This window comes from Aquarana catesbeiana, linkage group LG09, assembly GCF_042186555.1.
Source record: "Aquarana catesbeiana isolate 2022-GZ linkage group LG09, ASM4218655v1, whole genome shotgun sequence".
NCBI lineage: Eukaryota > Metazoa > Chordata > Amphibia > Anura > Ranidae > Aquarana > Aquarana catesbeiana.
In genome coordinates this window covers 311,302,916-311,324,373 of record NC_133332.1, presented here as the reverse complement: position 1 = coordinate 311,324,373, position 21,458 = coordinate 311,302,916, and the positions used below count along the sequence as shown (strand labels likewise).

The 21,458-nt window shown below is 43.2% G+C and overlaps 1 protein-coding gene across 2 annotated transcripts in view; it reads left to right on the top strand.

Annotated features, from left to right (window-relative positions):
• The window catches only part of LHX6 (LIM homeobox 6), a 184,144-nt gene that overhangs the window by 71,355 nt on the left and 91,331 nt on the right, over positions 1–21,458 (top strand). For both annotated transcript variants that reach the window (XM_073600667.1, XM_073600666.1), the window contains one exon: positions 7,927–8,048. In XM_073600667.1, the coding sequence (XP_073456768.1) occupies positions 7,927–8,048 (122 nt within the window). The remainder of the gene's footprint in view (positions 1–7,926; positions 8,049–21,458) is intronic.

Here is a 21,458-nt window from a genome sequence, read left to right as displayed (position 1 = left end):
GTTTAACACTAGGGGGCGATCAAGGGGTTAACTGTGTTCCCTCAGTGTGTGTTCTAACTGTGGGGGGAGGGGAGTGACAATAGGAAATGACAGATCATGGTTCCTAGCTATTAGGAACTCACGATCTACCTCTCCTCTCCTCACAGAACAGGGATGTGTGTGTTTACACACACACATCCCTGTTCTGCCTCTCCTGCCCGCAATCGCGCGTGGCCGCCAGTCATCGCGACTGCCAGCCATGAGCATTGGCACCCCCGCAAAGCAGCGGGCATGCGCGCGCCTGCTATCCCACTTAAAGGAGCCGACTTACAGCTACGACTCTTCGCAGGATCGTGCTGACCTGCCACAGTATAATGACGGTGGCTGGTCGGCAAGCGGTTAAATTGATAGAGCATCGTCTACATTTTTAGTAATATGACGTGTTAACGTTACAGCATACAAAGACATTTTACAGAATTGTGCTCTATAACCTCGTGGGAAAGACCCTTTTCTTTTCCAATATGAAACCTTAAATCCAGCTCCATGAAGATATTGTTTGACCAGTTTGGTGTAGAGGAACTTGAGTGGCCTTCACAGGAGCCCAGACCTCAACCCTATTGAACATCTTTGGGATCAGATCTTCTCGTCCAACATCAGTACCTGACCTCAACCCTACTAAACACCTTTGGGATCAGGTATCTCATCTAACATTAGTACCTGACTTAAACTTCACTGAACAGCTTTGGGATGAGATCTTCTCATCTAACATCAGTACCCGACCTCAACCCTACTGAACGCCTTTGGGATCAGATCTTCTCATCTAACATAGGTACCTGACCTCTACCCTACTGAATGCCTTTGGGATCAGATCTTCTCATCCAACAACAGTACCTGACCTGAACCTTACTGAACGCCTTTGGGATCAGGTCTTCTCATCGAACATCAGTACCTGACCTCAACCCTACTGAACACCTTTGAGATCAGGTCTTCTCAACTAACATTAGTACCTGACCTCAACCCTACGGAACGCCTTTGGGATCAGGTCTTCTCATCCAACAATAGTACCTGACCTCAACCCTATGGAACATTTTTGGGATCAGGTCTTCTCATCCAACATCAGTACCTGACCTCAACCCTACTAAACATCTTTAGGGTCAGGTCTTCTCATGCAACATCAGTACCTGACCTCAACCCTACTGAACACTTTTGGAATCAGGTCTTCTAATTCAACATTAGTACCTGACCTGAACTCTACTGAACATTTTTGGGATTGGATCCTCTCATTCAACATCATTACCTGACCTCAACCCTACTGAAAAGCTTTGGGATGAATTGGAATGCGAATTGTGAATCAGATCTTTTAATTTAACATCAGTGCCTGACCTCATGAATATTCTTTGGGCTGAATCAGCACAACTTCCCACAGACACAAGCAACTTCATATTAATGGTCAACGTTTTTGAAATGAATGTCTAATAAGTTCATATAGGTTAGATCTCTCTTTTTCAACCTTTTCAACACAGAAGAACCCTTGAAATAACTTTCTGGATTCAGGGAACCCATGTTAAAAATCTACAGCTCATGAAAAATTAGTGTGATGGTCAATGGGAAGAATGCTCCTTACGCTTGTGTTAATCGGGTAGAATTACCCCCTTACAGATATCTAAAAAGATTAATGGTGTCAGAGGAAACTTAACTGAGGGGCAGAAACTGATCATTGCTCAAGGAACCCCTAGCAACCTCTGGAGGAACTCTTGGGTGCCATGGAACCCTGGTAGAGAAACCCTTTGTTTGAAGGTCAGGTGTCTACTACGGTCATAAAGTTTATAATAGAACAAATGATAATTATTCCACCTTTTCTACAAAATTTAACACAGAATAGAGATAAAACAGACATATAACAACCTTTTTTAATCGTTAAAATATTATACAGGATTTATATAGAGCAAAAAAATTTGGGAAGTGCTTTACAAAATAAAGGGAGACAAGAAACTTACAACACAATTCGATACAAGAGGATAAGGAGGACCCTACCTGTGAATGTTTACAATCTAAACAGGAAGTGATACAAAAAGTAGTAAGTGTGACAGGCAAGTTAATGGAGATGGTTACATTTCAGTTGTTAGGTGGAGGCAGCATAGCCTTGCCAGTATAGATGAATTTTCAGGGATCTCCTAAAGTTGGATAGAGTAGGAGATAGCTGGACAGATTGGGATAAGGAGTCCGAAGGATGGGAGAGGCTCTTAAAAAAGTCCTGATCGTGAGCATGGGGGGAGGTGATGAGCGAGCCAAAAAGAAGGAAGTCTTGGAAGGACCAAAGTGGACGGTTTGAATGTTATGTTGCAATGAGGTTGGTGAGCAGGAGGTCTTGGGAGGAGCAGAGAGGATGGTTTGGGTGATATTTTAAGATGAGGTTGGAGAGCAGGAAGTCCTGGGAGGAACGGAGAGGATGGTTTGGGTGATATTTTGAGACAAGGTTGGTAAGTACGTAGTCTTGGGAGAAGCGGAGAGGAGGGTTTGGATGATATTTTGAGAAGAGCTTGGTGAGCAGGAAATCTTGGGAGGAGCAGAGAAGATAGTTTGGCTGATATGTGGAGAAGAGGCTGGTGAGCAGGAAGTCTTGGGAGAAGCAGAGAGGACAGTTTGGGTGATATTTTGAGAATAGATTGGTGAGCAGGAAGTCTTGGGATGAGCAGAGAGGATGGTTTGGGTGATTTTTTGAGAAGAGGTTAGTGAGCAGGATATCTTGGGAAGAACGGAGAGGATGGTTTGGGTGACATGTTGAGACAAGATTGGTAAGTACGTAGTCTTGGGAGGAGTGGAGAAGATGGTTTGTATGATATTTTGAGAAGAGGTCGGTGAGCAGAAAGTCTTGGAAGGAGCAGAGAGTATGGTGTGGGTGATATGGAGAGACGAGGTTGATGAGTAGGTAGTCTTGGGCGAAGTGGAGATGATGGTTTGGGTGATAGTTAAAGATGAGGTTGACAAGCAGGAGGCCTTGGGAGGAGTGGAGAAGATGGTTTGTATACTATTTTGAGACAAGGTTGGTAAGCAAGAATTCTTGGGAGGAACAGAGAGGATGGTTTGGGTGATATGGTTGGTAAGCAGGAGGTCTTGGGAGGAGTGTAGAAGATGGTTTGGGTGATATTTTGAGACATGGTTGGTAAGCAGGAAGTCTTCAGAAGAGCAGAGAGGATGGTTTGGGTCATATTTTAAGATAAGGTTGGAGAGCAGGAAGTCTTGGGAGGAACAGAGAGGATGGTTTGGGTGATATGTTGAGACAAGGTTGGTAAGTACGTAGTCTTGGGAGGAGTAGAGAGGATGGTTTGGATGATATTTTGAGAAGAGGTTGGTGAGCAGAAAGTCTTGGAAGGAGCAGAGAGTATGGTTTGGGTGAGACGAGGTTGATGAGTAGGTAGTCTTGGGCGAAGTGGAGATGATGGTTTGGGTGATAGTAAAAGATGAGGTTGACCTTGGGAGGAGTGGAGAAGATGGTTTGTATACTATTTTGAGAAAAGGCTGGTAAGCAGGAAGTCTTGGGAGGAACGAAGAGGATGGTTTGGGTGATATGGTTGGTAAGCAGGAGGTCTTGGGAGAAGTGTAGAAGATGCTTTGGTTGATATTTTGAGACAAGGTTGGTAAGCAAGAAGTCTTGGGAAGAGCAGAGAGAATGGTTTGGGTGATATGGTTGGCAAGCAGGAGCTCTTAGGAGGAGTGGAGAGGATGGTTTGGATGATATTCTGAGACAGGTTTGGTGAGCAGGAGGTCTTGGAAGGAGTTTGGATGATATTGTGAGTAGAGGTTGGTGGGCAGGACATCTTGGGAGGAGCAGAGAGGATGGTTTGCGTGATATGTTGAGATGAGGTTGGTGATATAGCTCAGGGCAATGTAGCGGATTTTGAATTTTACTTATTGGATGAGCAGAAGCCAGTGGAGGGATTAGAAGAGCGATTTGTTTCTATTTCATTCTATCCTGTCGCAGATTCCAGAGGTGGGGGATATAACGTTTTCTTTAAATTTCACTCATATGGCTCAGTTGCCTCTCCACTGTAGAACAAAAGCCCCTTCCTCCGAAGCAGATCCATTTCTAACATACATCATCGGAGAAAAAAAAAAAAAAAGAAAGAATTCCCTCCTGACATAAAATGGCAAAGCTTGACATTCTTCAAGTGCTCCAATTATGGCCAAATCCTTGTATAAACTTAATTCTGAAAACATGTCAAACCCACTCTTGAAGGTTTACGTTACACGACCAACAACAGATTCCTTATAGTGAGTGATATAATTGTAGCGTCGAGAACTTTTTCCCTTTTGTTGCAGGTGGAACCTGCTTTCATCTGCGTTCGTTTCAAAGGATGACCCCAGAGCACGGCCGCGGGAAGGAAATATCCCATGGCAATTTGTTGTATTAACACTGAGAGTATTGACATAGGACATATTTATAACAAATACTTATATGATTTGACAGATTTGGGTTTTCAGTGTAAATAAACTCGTTTTGTCACGTCCTTCCAATAGAGCTCAACTTTTGCTGACTCCAGAATGACCTTTGTATGAACTGATACAAAGAATCGAATATATACGCTTTAATAAAAAAAAAAAAATTAAATAATAATAAAAATAATAATATATCATATACAATCGCTACACAAGTCATATTGTAATTTAATGCTAATAAATATTACCCTTCCATTTCAATCTCCAGTCTTTGGGTAAATTTCAAAAGCAATTATAGCAACCTGGAGGCACTCTGTACAGGCCCGCCACTTCCCCCCCACCCCCCCCCAGAAATGTAATTTCCTGCTTGTGTGATTGGCTCACTGATCTTTCCCAGAAGTCTGTGCTAAAATAAAAGTCAGATTTTAAGCATCCTCTGCAATAGGAATTTTAGTTTTGGTGAGCTACTCCCCAGGGGTTCATCACTTCCAAAGGGACGCTGACCCTGCAGTTTTCCTCATCAGGACACTGAGAGTGCACCATCTTATTATAATGAACCAAACCCTCCCATACAGAATCAGTCTGAACAGAGATTCAAGTCAGATTTTAGACATCCTCTGCAACAGGAATTTCAGTTTTTGGTGATATAGTCCCCAAGGGATGCATACCCTACAACTTTCCTCATTAGAACATTGAGAGTGCACCATCAGATTGTAATGAACCAGATCCTCCCATTTAGAATCAGTATGGATCAAGAAGAAACGAGTCAGATTTTAGGCATCCTCTGCAATAGGAATTTCAGGATTGGTGAGATACCCCCTCTCAGGACACTGAGAGTGCATCATCTGATTATAATGAACCAAACCCTCCCATATAGAATCAGTCTGCACAGAGATTCAAGTCAGATTTTAGGCATCCTCTGCAACAGGAATTTCAGTTTTTGGTGATATAGTCCCCAAGGGATGCATACCCTACAACTTTCCTCATTAGAACATTGAGAGTGCGCCATCAGATTGTAATGAACCAGATCCTCCCATTTAGAATCAGTATGGTTCAAGAAACGAGTCAGATTTTAGGCATCCTCTGCAATAGGAATTTCAGGATTGGTGAGATACCCCCCAAGGGTTAATTACTTCTAAAGGGATGCCAACCCTGCAACATTCCTCATCAGAACACTGAGAGTACATCATCTGATTATAATGAACCAAACCCTCCCATACAGAATCAGTCTGCACAGAGATTCAAGTCAGATTTTAGGCATCCTCTGCAACAGGAATTTCAGTTTTTGGTGATATAGTCCCCAAGGGATGCATACCCTACAACTTTCCTCATTAGAACATTGAGAGTGCACCATCAGATTGTAATGAACCAGATCCTCCCATTTATAATCAGTATGGATCAAGAAATGAGTCAGATTTTAGGCATCCTCTGCAATAGGAATTTCAGGATTGGGGAGATACCCCCCAAGAGGTAATTACTTCTAAAGGGATGCCAACCCTGCAACATTCCTCATCAGAACACTGAGAGTGCATCATCTGATTATATTGAACCAAACTCTCCCATACTGAATCAGTCTGCACTAAGATACAAGTCAGATTTTAGGCATCCTCTGCAACAGGAATTTCAGTTTGTGGTGATATAGTCACCAAGGGATGCATACAACTTTCCTCATTAGAACACTGAGAGTGCACCATCGGGTTATAATGAACCAGATCCTCCCATTTTGAATCAGTATGGATCAAGAAATGAGTCAGATTTTAGGCATCCTCTGCAATACGAATTTCAGTTTTGGTGATATACTCCCCAAGGGTTCAAATTTTCCAAAGGGATACAGATCCTGCAGCTTTCCTCATTAGAGCCCTGAGAGTGCACCATCACATTATAATGAACCAGATCCTCCCATTTAGAATCAGTCTGCATCAAGATACGAGTCAGATTTTAGGCATTCCCTGCAATAAAAAATTTGAGTTTTGGTGAGATACTCCCCAAGGGTTAATTACTTCTACAGGGATGCCGACCCTGCAACTTTCCTCATCAGAACACTGAGAGTGCATCATCTGATTATAATGAACCAAATCCTTCCATTCAGAATTAGTCTGCATTAATATACAAGTCAGATTTTAGGCATCCTCTGCAATAAGAAGTTTACTCCTCAAAGGTTAAATACTTCCAAAGGGATACAGACCCAGCAACTTTCCTCTTTAGAACAGTTTTTTAGAGAGTTCTGAAGAGATTTTAATGAACCAAACCCTCCTATACAGAATCAGTCTGCACTAAGATACAAGTCAGATTTTAGGTATCCTCCTGAATAAGAATTTCAGTTTTGGTAAGATACTTCCAAAGGGATGCAGACCCTGGCACATTCCTCATCAGAACACTGAGAGTGCAGGAGGTGATTATAATATACCAGATCCTCCCATTCAGAATCAGTCTGCACTAAGATACAAGTCAGATTTTAGGCATCCTTTGCAATAGGAATTTCAGCTTTGGTGAGATTCTCCCCAAGGGTTAAATACTTTTAAAGGGATGCAGACCCTGCAGCTTTCCTCATCAGAACACTGAGAGTGCAGCAGGCGATTATAATGAACCAGATCCTCCCATTCAGAATCAGTCTGTGCTCAGATACAAGTCAAATTTTAGACATCATCTCCAATAGGAATTTCAGTTTGAGTGAGTTACTCCCCAAGGGATGCAGACAATGCAACTTTGCTCATCAGCACACAGAGAGCACACTAGATCAGGGGTCTCAAACTAACTGCCCTCCAGCTGTTGCAGAACTACAAGTCCCATCATGCCTCTGCCTGTGGGAGTCATGCTTGTATCTGTCAGCCTTGCAATGCCTCATGGGACTTGTAGTTTTGCAACATCTGGAGGGCCACCAGTTTGAGACCCCTGCACTAGATGATTATGATGAACAGAACCCTCCCATTCAGAATCAGCCTGCTCTAAGATACAAGTTAAGTTTTAGGCATCTCTTGCAATAGGAATTTTCAGTTTTGGTTAGATACTCCCCAAGGGTTAATTACTTTCAAAGGGATGCTGACCCGGCAACTTTTTTTCTCAACAAAAGTGGAGATACTCTTTAAGCAATGGCTGGAAAATCTTTATAGAGATGAGTTTCGCTCATTGAGCTACTTAGATGAAATTTGCTTGGGAAAAATTAAACAATCTGCTTATATTTTTCTCTTGATTTAATGGTTGTGCTTGCGGTGGTTTGATTTGTTTCTGGTATTTCATTAATGTTTTTTGTTTTTTATTTTTTTTTACCCCTTATTTTTACATTTGATGGTTAATTTGTGCTTTGACTCATTTTTTTTAATATTTTTCTTTTTTTTTTTTCTTTCTGTAAAATAAAACAAAACTCTGTTACTATTGAGGTTAATGGGATAGTTTTTGGCCCAAGAATAGGTTTAGGATAGTTGAAAGGGATATCTGATAAAGTTGATTGTATCATAGTTTTATTGTTACCTCTTGTTTTATAATCTTTTTTTTTTTTTTATATCTTTTTAGGTAAATAACTTAATTTGGCATGTGAGGTGCCTGGAGTGTTCGGTCTGTAGGACGTCTCTGAGACAACATAACAGCTGCTATATCAAAAACAAGGAGATATTCTGTAAAATGGATTATTTCAGGTAAAGTGAGACGATGCTCCAGTCTGTACGGCTGGATTAAGATTTTTGTATTATGATTTTTTTCAGCCAAATAAACACAGTTGATTCGTTATGCATGCAAGAGCATTTGTGCTTGAGTGAATTCGGTGGTGGATAAGATACACTATATTACCAAAAGTATTGGGACGCCTGCCTTTACACACACATGAACTTTAATGGCATCCCAGTCTTAGTCCGTAGGGTTCAATATTGAGTTGGCCCCACCCTTTGCAGCTATAACAGCTTCAACTCTTCTGGGAAGGCTGTCCACAAGGTTTAGGAGTGTGTCTATGGGAATGTTTGACCATTCTTCCAGAAGTGCATTTGTGAGGTCAGGCACTGATGTTGGATGAGAAGGCCTGGCTCGCAGTCTCCACTCTAATTCATCCCAAAGGTGTTCTGTCGGGTTGAGGTGCAGTCCAGTCAAGTTCCTCCACCCCAAACTCACTCATCCATGTCTTTATGGACCTTGCTTTGTGCACTGGTCCAAATCATTTGGTGGAGAGGGGATTATGGTGTGGGGTTGTTTTTCAGGGGTTGGGCTTGGCCTCTTGGTTCCAGTGAAGGGAACTCCTAAGGCGTCAGCATACCAAGACATTTTGGACAATTTCATGCTCCCAACTTTGTGTGAACAGTTTGGGGATGGCCCCTTCCTGTTCCAACATGACTGCGCACAGGAAGGGGCCATCCCAAACTGTTGGGAGCATGAAATTGTCTAAAATGTCTTTGGTATGCTGACACCTTCAGAGTTCCCTTCACTGGAACTATGGGGCCAAGCCCAACCCCCGAAAAACAACCCCACACCATAATCCCCCCCCTCCATCAAGTGATTGATTTGGACCAGTGCACAAAGTAAGGTCCATAAAGACATGGTTGAGCGAGTTTGGGGTGGAGGAACTTGACTGGCCTGCACAGAGTCCTGACCTCAACCAAATAGAATACCTTTGTGATGTATTAGAGCGGAGACTTGTGAGCCAGGCCTTCTCGTCCATAATCAGTGCCTGACTACACAAATGCGCTTCTGGAAGAATGGTCAAACAGTCCCGTAGACAAACTCCGAAACCTTGTGGACGGCCTTCCCAGAAGAGTTGAAGCTGTTATAGCTGCAAAGGGCGGAGCCAACTCAATATTGAACCCTACAGACTAAGACTGGGATGCCATTAAAGTTCATGTGCGTGTAAAGGCAGGCGTCCCAATACTTTTGGTAATATAGTGTAGGTGTAAATGGAGGTCACCATTCTTGGAGGCTGGAGAGCAAAGTCTAGTTTTATTGATGAATTGATATATATATATATGCATGTCCATGATTGAAGGGCTTGTTTATATCTCCGGTTGCATTTTCTAGTATTTAATTGGTGGTTAGGTATTTGGTGTAGTTGACTTATTTCTATTAGACTGGCAAAAAACTTCACTTTAACCTCTTGATTGCATTGTATAGCCAAAGGTTTCTTGACGCCTGACCATCGCATAAAATGTATGTGGACACAGGTCCCGAAAAATTCAGTAAAAGATAATGGTAATGCTATAACATACCAAAACGTATGCAATTGTGTGCTTCCAACTTTGTGGAAAGAGTTTGGTGAAGGCCCATTTCTGTCCCAGCATGACTTTGCCCCTGAAGATTATTTTACCCATTTAAACCCTTATCACCATTAACCTAGGCCTAGTCATCCTTATTGAGCTCCTTCTTCCCCTTATCCCTTTAGTTATGATCGTTTTGCTCTTTTATTATTATTATTATTATTGGCATTATTATTATTATTATCTATATATATATTTTTAACCATTTATGGTTGCTTTTTTTTTTTTTTAAGAGTCAATTAATATTGAAATGTGCAAAAAAATAAGCGCATAAAAACATTTTCAGCAAAAAAATTCATATATAAACCATGCTTATAATTAAAACCATTATATCCAAACTATGTCCATGGTATTAAAGTGCAAAAGGAGTGCAAAGAAAATTTGCAAATTAGTCTCTTTGAATGTGCAGAGAAAAAAAAAAAACTCTGGGTAGTGGGGAAGCAAGTGGGGTCACACTACCTAAAGAAGCGAAGCCCTCCTGCTGCCGGGAGCTTCCCCCCTTCACCTGTTCCTCCTTCGGGGTTTGCGTGCTCCTGCTGTGTGGATAGCCCGGGCCGTGATGACGTCACTCTAAGTAAGTGCACAGGATGCTGTTTTTGAGCATGTTTGCAAAATTAAAGTGGGCCGGTCTGGATGAGGTCCAGGGCCAAACCGTTGTCCCAGTCCAGCCCTGGGCTACGCTGATGGGCACTGCTGAGGCTGCACTGATGGGCACTGATGAGGCTGCACTGATGGGAAATTATGAGGTGGCACTGATGGGCACTGAAGAGGCTTTACTGATGGACACTGATGAGGCTGCACTGATGGGCACTGATGAGGCTTCACTGATGGGCACTGATGAGGCTGCACTGATGGGCACTGATGAGGCGGCACTGATGGGCACTGATGAGGCTTCACTGATAGGCACTGATGAGGCCGCATTGATGGGCACTGATGAGGCTCCACTGATGGGCACTGATGAGTCTTCATTGATGGGCACTGATGAGGCTGCACTGATGGGCAATTATGAGGTGGCACTGATGGGCACTGAAGAGGCTTCACTGATGGGCATTGATGAGACTGCACTGATGGGCACTGATGAGGCTGCACTGATGGGCACTGATGAGGTGGCACTGATGGGCACTGATGAGGCTTCACTGATGGGCACTGATGAGGCTGTACTGATGAGCACTGATGAGGCGGCACTGATGGGCACTGATGAGGCTTCAATGATGGGCACTGATGAGGCTGCACTGATGGGCACTGATGAGGCGGCACTGATGGGCACTGATGAGGCTTCACTGATGGGCACTGATGAGGCTGCATTGATGGGCACTGATGAGTCTGCACTGATGGCAATGGATGAGGCTGCACTGATGGGCAATTATGAGGTGGCACTGATGGGCACTGAAGAGGCTTCACTGATGGGCACTGATGGGCACTGATGAGGCTGCACTGATGGGCAATTATGAGGTGGCACTGATGGGCACTGAAGAGGCTTCACTGATGGGCACTGATGAGGCTGCACTGATGGGCACTGATGAGGCTGCACTGATGGGCACTGATGAGGCTGCACTAATGGCAACGGATGAGGCTGCACTGATGGGCACTGAAGAGGCTTCACAGATGGGCACTGATGAGGCTGCACTGATGGGCACTGATGAAGTGGAACTGATGGGCACTGACGAGGCTTCACTGGACACAGGGTCCAGTCTAGTGACTTCCTTTAGGCTGATCACTAATCAGACGGCAACGTTGCATCTTTGTCACAAGGTGAGGGGCTGCAATGGGGGCTGATTTGTCAACAGGATAAAAAAGAGAGACAAATAAGCCAGTGATGGACGAAACACGTTAGGGGCATGGTCCGGGAGCGAACGATGTTTAAGCCTGGTTGTTACAGTTGAAATTGCGTGGCTTTTGGTGTGGGCTTCCATCCCTTTTTTTTATCCTGTTGATGATGGGGCAGGATGAGCCCCGGTGGGGAGTGAATCACCGGGCTGACCCTGGATGATGTCTGAATAAATATGGCACCGTCTATATCTGATGCTAGATCCACAAGAAAGAAATGTTGTATCTTTTTTTTTCTTTTGAAGTAGATATAATTTGGGTTTTCAGATTTTTCTTTTTTTCTTTTATTTTTTCGGTTCCAGTAGGGTTAGATCACCGTCAGGATTTCTTTGTTCTTTTGTCTTCATGTGGGCTGGTGTCCCGTCACTTCTTGAATCCTAGTGGTCACAATTATGTAACCATTTTATTAATATCTCCAGGTGGTGTTTTGCTTTGTTTCTTTGTTCTTTTTTTTTTCCGTCTTTGAATTTCTAATTACTATACGGTATATATACCTCAGTTTCCTGGTTTCTCTAATGGCAGTGGCGATGAGCTCAGATGTCCCCTGGGAAGGCTACATCACAGTTGCCTTCAGGGAAATCTTGTCCCTAAGGCCCCTTTCACACTGGGGCGGTGGGGATGTCGGCAGTACAACAGCGCTATTTTTAGCGCTGCTGTACTGTCGTTCTTGCAGCGGTATTCGGCCGTTAGCGGTGCGGTTTTAACCCCCCGCTGGCGGCCGAAAAAGGGTTAAAATCCCTCGTACAGTGCGGCTATAGCCGCGGTATTACCGCGGTATAGCCGCGCTGTCCCATTGATTTCAATGGGCAGGAGCGGTGAAGGAGCGGTGAATACACCGCTCCTTCACCGCTCCAAAAAAGCGGTTTGCAGGACTTTTTTCACCGCCCTGCCTGCGCACCGCTTCAGTGTGAAAGCCCTCGGGCTTTCACACTGAACAAACAGCGGAGGCTGTTTAGGGGCGGTTTTCAGGCGGTATTTTTAGCGCAATACCGCCTGAAAACCGCTCCAGTGTGAAAGGGGCCTTAACGGTAAGATTAGTGTATTGAAATCTGCTAGTGGCGGCAAAGTTAATAATATCAAGGAATTAGTAGGTTAAAAGAAAAATCTTTATTGAAAAGTTGGCATGGCATAAGCACATAGCAGTTAAAATAAAAGCTCTGGTAGGAGATATGGTACCATTCCAAATACAGAAAATGCAAACACAAGATTATATACAGCATCACATACAGGGGGTCCCCTACTTACAAACACCCGACTTACAAACGACTCCTACTTACAAACGGAAGGAGACAACAGGAAGTGAGAGGAAATCTACCCCTAGGAACGGAAATTCACTCCTGTAAGAGTTAACATGGGAAAAAGGTGTCTCCACTGATGCTTTATCACCAATCCTTATTTCCCTAATAACCCCAAATTTTCAAAATCCAATTGTCATTGGGACAGAAAGTGAGGTGAAATCTTCTGAACAGGGGCACAGACAGCAAAACAAATGTTACAGGGGTGATAGCCTAGGGAAGGGTTATCTAAAAGACTTAAAAATAGATTTTTTGGCTGGAGCTACACTTAAAAAATTTACCTGTTCCGACTTACAAACAGATTCAACTTAAGAACAAACCTAAAGTCCCTATCTTGTTTGTAACCCGGGGACCCCCTGTATTAAAAAATCTGTCATATAAAATTCCCGACGAACCTGAAGTGACCATGAAGGTCAAAACGCGTCGGAACATTCAAAATGAATGGGCTGCCAATGCACCAAAATCCACCACTTTTTGCTGTGCACCGCTATGCATGTTAAAGCGGTGGTGGGCAACTCAACAAATTATAGAGGGCCTCAAGTGACTGGCCAGAGGGCCAGTGGATGCAATAATAACCCCCAACATCGCTATCCATGGACTCATAAATAACCCCCAGCCTTGCTGTCAATGGATGCAACAATAACCCCCAGCATTGATGTCAGTGCACACATTAATAACCCCCCAGTATTGATGTCAGTGCACACATTAATAACCCCCCAGTATTGATGTCAGTGCATGCAATAATAACCTTCAACATTGGCATCAGTGGATGCAATAATAACCCCAAACATTAGTGTCAGTGCATGCAATAATAACCCCCAGCACTGTTTTCAGTGCACTCAATAATAACCCCCAGCATTAGTGTCAAGGGATGCAATAATAACCTTCAACATGAGTATCCACGGATGCTATAATAACCCCAACACTGGTATCACTGCACTTAATAATAACCCCCCAACAGTGGTATCAGTGAATGCAATAATAACTCCCAACACTGTTTTCAGTGCACTCAATAATAACCCCCAGCATTAGTGTCAGGGGATGCAGCAATAATAACCTCCAACACTGGTGTCAGTGGATTCAATAATAACACCCAACATGGGTATCAACGAATGCTATAATAACCCCAACACTGGTATCACTGCACTTAATAATAACCCCCAACATTGGTCTCAGTGGATGCAATAATAACCCCCAACATTGGTCTCAGTGGATGCAATAATAACCCCCAACATTAGTATCAGTGCATGCAGCAATAGACCCCAACAGTGGTGTCAGTGAATGCAATAATAACTCCCAACACTGTTTTCAGTGCACTCAATAATAACCCCCAGCATTGGTGTCAGTGCACTCAATAATAACCCCCAGCATTGGTGTCAGTGGATTCAATAATAACACCCAACACTGGTGTCAATGCACTTAATAATAACCTCTAACATTGGTATCAGTACATGCATCAATAGCCCCCAACAGTGCAATAATAACCCCCAGCACCAGGACATTAGAGCAATGCCATGCTTTCAAGTTGGCTGCAATGCCATTTAGTTGGCAATGTGCATTAGGGGTCCATTCAGAACGAAGGCGCCCCGTCACACCAATGCATGTAATATTTAATGCCGCGCCGTAGAGTGAATAGGCCCCAACGTTGGAACTTCCATGAGATTTTAGTGACTGGGTTCAGATCTACTAATGACCCCAATGCCCGGCATGACGGCACCTGGTGCCCACGAGTCCCTATACCCTGTATGATCGGTTATAGGTGCCGTATTTCTATTCTTCCACTCCAGGGGCCACCATCCATGCAGAATAACGACCCACAAACATGTTTATGATTGAAGGAAAGCCTAAATCAGCCTAAATAATAATGATCCCCACCACCCAACGCAGAAGAAGGAAAGTGCAGCATATTGAAACGATTGACGTTGCACCGAATAAAAGGAATGTCTCTGAAATCAGGCGGCCTTCCCAGATGTTGGTGATGAGCCGCCCGGCACACAAATGCTTTTGTTAGCGATGGAAATGAAACCACTCCAATCAAGCGGGGCATGAAACCATATCCTGCTGGCATGTGTGCTGCTGATGTTTAGGGTTGAGCGATGCTTATTGTAACCTACTGCTGGGACCCGGGCACTCTGCTAATCAGCGCCGCAGCCACGTGTGGTCAGGGGCGAGCGCCGAGATTTCCGGGTGGAAATCACAGGGCATTGTGCTCTCACCACACAGACAAATAATGACGTTATAGTCGACGTTCGTGTGATTAAAAGAAAAATAAAAGAAACCTAATATTTATCTTCGTAGTGTATGTTTTGTATTCTGAAAATTGAGCTTGGCTTTAATTAAAGCAGAACTCCCAGCCAAATATAACAAGATAAAAAAAAATATATATATTCCATTAACAGATAAGTTCAGCTTTTGCTGCAATATTCACCTTCAATCCAGAGATTTTGCATGCAGTACTATTTTTTCGGCCACTAGATGTCCTTTATGGCCAGCATCATTTAACCCACTTCCTCTGAGCCCGGGTCTCAAGTACCCGGCCGGAGGGCTGAACAGTAGCAGCGCACTTTTTTGCAACTCAACATCCAAAAATTTCGGTCCTGCTGAATTTTTTTTTTTTCGAAGCATATTGCAACGCACACTGAAGAAGTTGGAGCACAGCATTGGTGTTGTTGGATGTATGAATAACTCCCAACATTGGTGTCAGTGGACGAAATAAAAGTCCCCAACATTGGTGTCATTGGACTCAATAATACCCCCCAATATTAGTATCAGTGCATGCAATAATAACCCCCAACATTGGTGTCACTGGCTGCAATAATAACCCCCAACATTAGTATCATTGGAAGCAATAATTACACCGATATTGGTATCATTGGATGCAATAGTAACCCCCAACATTGGTGTCATTGGATGCAATAATAACCCCCAACATTGGTGTCATTGGATGCAATAATAACCCCCAACATTGGTGCCATTGGATGCAATAATAACCCCCAACATTAGTATCATTGGAAGCAATAATTACACCGATATTGGTATCATTGGATGCAATAGTAACCCCCAACATTGGTGTCACTGTCTGCAATAATAACCCCCAACATTGGTGTCATTGGAAGCAATAATTACACCGATATTGGTATCATTGGATGCAATAGTAACCCCCAACATTGGTGTCATTGGATGCAATAATAACGCCCAACATTGGTGTCATTGGATGCAATAATAACCCCCAACATTGTCGTCATTGGATGCAATAATAACCCCAATATTGGTATCATTGGATGCAATAATAACCCCCAACATTGGTGTCAGTGGATGCAATAATAACCCCCAACATTGTCGTCATTGGATGCAATAATAACCCCAATATTGGTATCATTGGATGCAATAATAACCCCCAACATTGGTGTCAGTGGATGCAATAATAGCCCCCAATATTAGCATGATCAGATGCAATAATAACCCCAACATTTGTATCATTGGACTCAATAATAACTCCCAACATTGGTGTCACTGGCTGCAATAATAACTCCCAATATTGGTGTCAGTGCACGCTATATGAAAACCCAACATTAGTATCATTGGATGCAATAATAACTCCCAACATTGTCATCATTGGATGCAATAATAACCCCCAACATTGTCATCATTGGAAGCAATAATAACCCCCAACATTGTCATCATTGGATGCAATAATAACTCCCAACATTGTCATCATTGGAAGCAATAATAACCCCAACATTGTCATCATTGGAAGCAATAATAACCCCCAACATTGTCATCACTGGATGCAATAACTCCCAACATTGTCATCATTGGATGCAATAATAACCCCCAACATTGTCCACGTTGTCCTGGACCCGCCCCCCCCAGCCTGTGAAAGGAGGAGCAGTACAGTGCTACTCCGCTCTCCCCTCCTAACAGCATGTCAGGACATGAACTGGCTAATTGTGCTGCTTCTTCCTCTCCCACTCCAGCCCTGCTGTAAAGTGACTGCAGGAGGCTAATACCAATTCAGATTCAGGGACTTATACTCCTTGCATTAAAAAGATATACAAGGTATATTAATGATTACAGAGCTGCATTCATTTACATTTTTATATTTGTCTGGAGCTCAGCTTTAAAGCCCAATAAAGCTTATTGTGAGCTTTAACTAACCTTCAGGCGTAAAATGATATTAACATGTGTAAAAACACAAAAAAATGACTTTGGCAGGGAAAAGGTGATTGCCTTTTTAAATAAACAAAAAAAAAACTATTTTCTAATGTCTTCTGACTGGTCATGTGGTGACAGGTCCTCTCCCCTTTGGACAGTTGTTGGCCCTGATGACATCAGAGCTGCTCTCGGCAATACTAAACTGTCAGTTGAGGGCGCCATATTCAAGGGTGTGTCTTCCCTCGATGCTGGGTGTCGTTCAACCTAAAAGAATGAGGACATCGTTTGGTGAAGAAGTGGTACTGCGGGAGACAGATTGCAATCAGAGCTGTTTTTTTTTTTTGGGGGGGGGGGGGGGGGAGTAAAAAATAAAAGAAAACTTTAGCCCAGAGTTGGGCTTTAAAAACCTCGGTAGAAGAACAGTGATGTACAGAGTGAAGTATAATGTCCAATCAGCAAAAGGAAACAATGGGCTGGGAGGAATAACTGCCCTCCAGGCCAATATGAATACTGTATGTTGGCCCTTGAGTGAAGATACTTCTCCATCTAGACCTCAACCAGAGCAGAGCCCACAGTCACTAACACTTGCTGGGTGTTAGATCTCCACTGGAACGTTCAGTTTTTCATGATTAATTTCCTTTTCGGCTCTATGATGTTATAAGACCGAATGCCAAGAGCTGGAAGGGAGATCAACGCTGAAAGCCAAAACTGTGGAATGAGTTGCGCTCACTTGTTAAAAAAAAGCAGAACGATAGGGAGGACATGTGATGGGAGCATTGGATTTTCTTTAGTATTTTGTTTCGGTGGTTCTATATAATTTTTACAGAGCAGCCTTTATCCAGTTTAGTCCTTCCTCATTTGCAATTCCCCATAAGTGGTGGTACAGTAGGTGACCAGTTGTGGTCAACTTACTTGGGGCTTCAAATGGTGACGTCACCAAAGGGTCACACATAATATTCAAAGACTGTATAACTACACAAAAACTGAGACCAAAGATGTACACTAAGGAGTTGTTGGAGACTTTGGGCATTCTATAGGAGGTGTTGGAGACTGGGAACATAATATAGGAGTTGTTAGAGACTGAAGAAGGGCTGGAGTGGTTGGAGACTGGGGGGATGCTATAGGAATTGTTTGAAAACTAGGGACATGCTATAGGAGTTTTTGGAGACTAGGGCCATGCTATAAGAGTTGTTGGAGACTGGTGGCATACTATAGGAGTTGTTGGAGACTGGTGGCATACTATAGGAGTTGTTGGAGACTGGTGGCATACTATAGTAGTTGTTGGAGACTGGTGGCATACTATAGGAGATGTTGGAGACTGGTGGCATACTATAGGAGATGTTGGAGACTGGAGGCATACTATAGGAGTTGTTGGAGACTGGTGGCATACTATAGTAGTTGTTGGAGACTGGTGGCATACTATAGGAGATGTTGGAGACTGGTGGCATACTATAGGAGATGTTGGAGACTGGTGGCATACTATAGGAGATGTTGGAGACTGGTGGCATACTATAGGAGTCGTTGGAGACTGGTGGCATACTATAGGAGTTGTTGGAGACTGGTGGCATATTATAGGAGATGTTGGAGACTGGTGGCATACTATAGGAGATGTTGGAGACTGGTGGCATACTATAGGAGTTGTTGGAGACTGGGGACATGCTATAGTTGTTGTTGGAGAATGGGGACATGTAAGGATGAGCCCATGGTTCGAGTCAAACATAAGTTCGACTCAAACATCGGGTGTTCGTTTGTTCTAAAACAAACCGAACATATGGGGCGTTCGCGGAAAAAAACGAGTGCCGCGGAATGCCCCATAATCGCAGTGCATTGCTGTATGATGATTGGCCAAAGCATGCACCTGACCTGCATGCTTTGGCCAATCACAGCACGCTCTGCTGTGAGAGCCATAATTGGCCAAAGGCCTTTGGCCAATCATGGCTCAGGGGGACTAAGTCCACGCCCCACACTATATAAGGCTGCTTACAGAGCGGCCGTGTGTAGTGTTGTTGGCGTGGACAGAGAGATAGCTTGAGTTAGATTAAGTAGGCAGGTTATTTAGTTAGTGGCAGTGTATTTGATATATAATTCAGTCAGTGCAGGCAGTGTATTAATATATATATATATATATATATATATATATATATATACAGTCTAATATATATATATATATATATATATATATATATATATATATATATATATATACACTCTGCATCCAGTTTAGCCTATATCTACAGTGCGTTCTGTGGTGTACAGTTTCTAATACAGTGCAGGCAGTGTACACAGTATCTAATACCTGGGGGACCCTGGGGGACCTCCGCACTATTTTTTAAGAAATTTGGGCGTGGGGTTCCCTTTAATATCCATACCAGACCTGAAAGGCCTGTTATGGATTTTGGGGGTTAATCCACACCATTTTTTTGGTATTCTTGGTATTTTTACCTATATTTCCGGGATCCGACAATACATTACAGCCACGAACAGTATTAAATGACATTTTTTCTTTTAGAAATGTAATTTTGCTGTGGCACTGTTAAAAACATGGGGAAGATGTGCTACTTTACAGGCATACTAAGGACACCCCCCCCCCCCGGCATGATATTTAAAGGAATATTTCATTTTTATTGTTTCACTTTAAGTATTCTTAAAATCACTGCTCCTGAAAAAATGGCCGTTTTTAAAAATTTATTTTGCATTATACATGTCCCCTGGGGCAGGACCCGGGTCCCCAAACACTTTTTATGGCAATAACTTGCATATAAGCCTTTAAAATGAGCACTTTTGCGGTGTTCGCACACATTTTTTGCCTGTTCACATGTTCTGTTGCGAACCGAACCGGGGGGTGTTCCACTCATCCCTAGGGTCATGCTATAGGAGTTGTTGGAGCCTGAGGCCATAATATAGGAGGTGTGGGAGACTGGGGTCATGCTATAGGAGTTGTTGGAGCCTGGGGACATAATATAAGAGGTGTTGGAGACTGGGGTCACGCTATAGGAGTTGTTGGAGACTTGGGACATGCTATAGGGGTTGTCAGAGACTGAGAACATGCTATAGGAGTTGTAGGAGACTGGGGACATGTTACAGGAGTTGTTGGAGATTAGGGACATGCTATAGGGGTTGTCAGGGACTGAGGACATGCTATAGCAGTTGTTGGAGAATGGGAACATGCTATAGGAGTAGATGGAGACTGGGGACATGCTATAGGAATTGTTGGAGACTGGGGACTTGCTATAGGAGTTGTTGGAGATTGGGGACATGACATATGAATTGTTGGAAACTGGAGACATACTATCAGAGTTTTTGGAGACTGGGGATATGGAATGGCAGCTGTTGGAGACTGGGGACATACTGTAGGAGTTGTTGGAGACTGGGGACATGAAAACCAGGTGTTGGAGACTGGGGGCATGTTACAGGAGTTGTTGGAGACTGTGGACATGCTATAGGACTTGTGGGAGACTGGGGACATGATATAGGAGTTGATGAAGACTGGAACATGATATTGGAGATGTTGGAAACTGGGGACATGCTATAGGAATTGTTGGAGACTGTGGACACTCTATAGGAGATGTTGGAGACTGGGGACATGATATAGGAGTTGTTGGAGACTGGGGACATGATATAGGAGTTGATGGAAACTGGAACATGATATTGGAGATGTTGGAAACTGGGGACATGCTATAGGAATTGTTGGAGACTGTGGACACTCTGTAGGAGGTGTTGGAGACTGGGGACATGCTATAGGAGGTGTTGGAGACTGGGGACATGATATAGAAGTTGTGGGAGACCGGGGACATGATATAGCAGTTGATGGAGACTGGGGACATGATATAGGAGTTGATGGAGACTGGGGACATGATATAGGAGTTGATGGAGACTGGGTACATGATATAGGAGTTGATGGAGACTGGGGACATGCTATAGGAGGTGTTGGAGACAACTCCTTAAGCATTTTAAAATGCGCTGAGACTCAAGTGGTTAAGGGCCTCTGTTGATGGGCTTTGGGTGTGTGTTGATGGTGTCAGTTTGATATGCTTTTGAGATCACTCAGAATTCATTAATTTAACCTGTAGTTGGCTTCCTTCTGACCTGCATTCGACCTCCTTCAAGTGGGTTTGGCCTTTCCATAGTCTCGTATAACATTACTAAACCCTGCTTGAAGTGAACAAATGCTGATCAACACAGATCCCAAAAGTCAACGAGCATGTTTCTAAAACTTGCCTACAGGCTCAATTCAAAAACACGTCATACAAGGAGAAAGGTTTATTTTTTTCTATTTTTCATTGGAACCAAAATTAACTGTCACTTGAAAATAAGGATCCTTATCCTGGCATCATTTTGGCTTTGGGAAGTGAGCCTCATGTAAGCTATTTTAGCCTTGGTATTTTTCATAAGTTTTCATACATTTCATGTGACCGCTGTTGGGAAATCCTTTCTTTTTAAGTCCAGCTATATCAGCAAATTATTTTGAGTTTTTTTTTTGTTTGTTTTTAACTTTCAAGAGATTAATTACACATGTTATCATTTTTTTCATTAA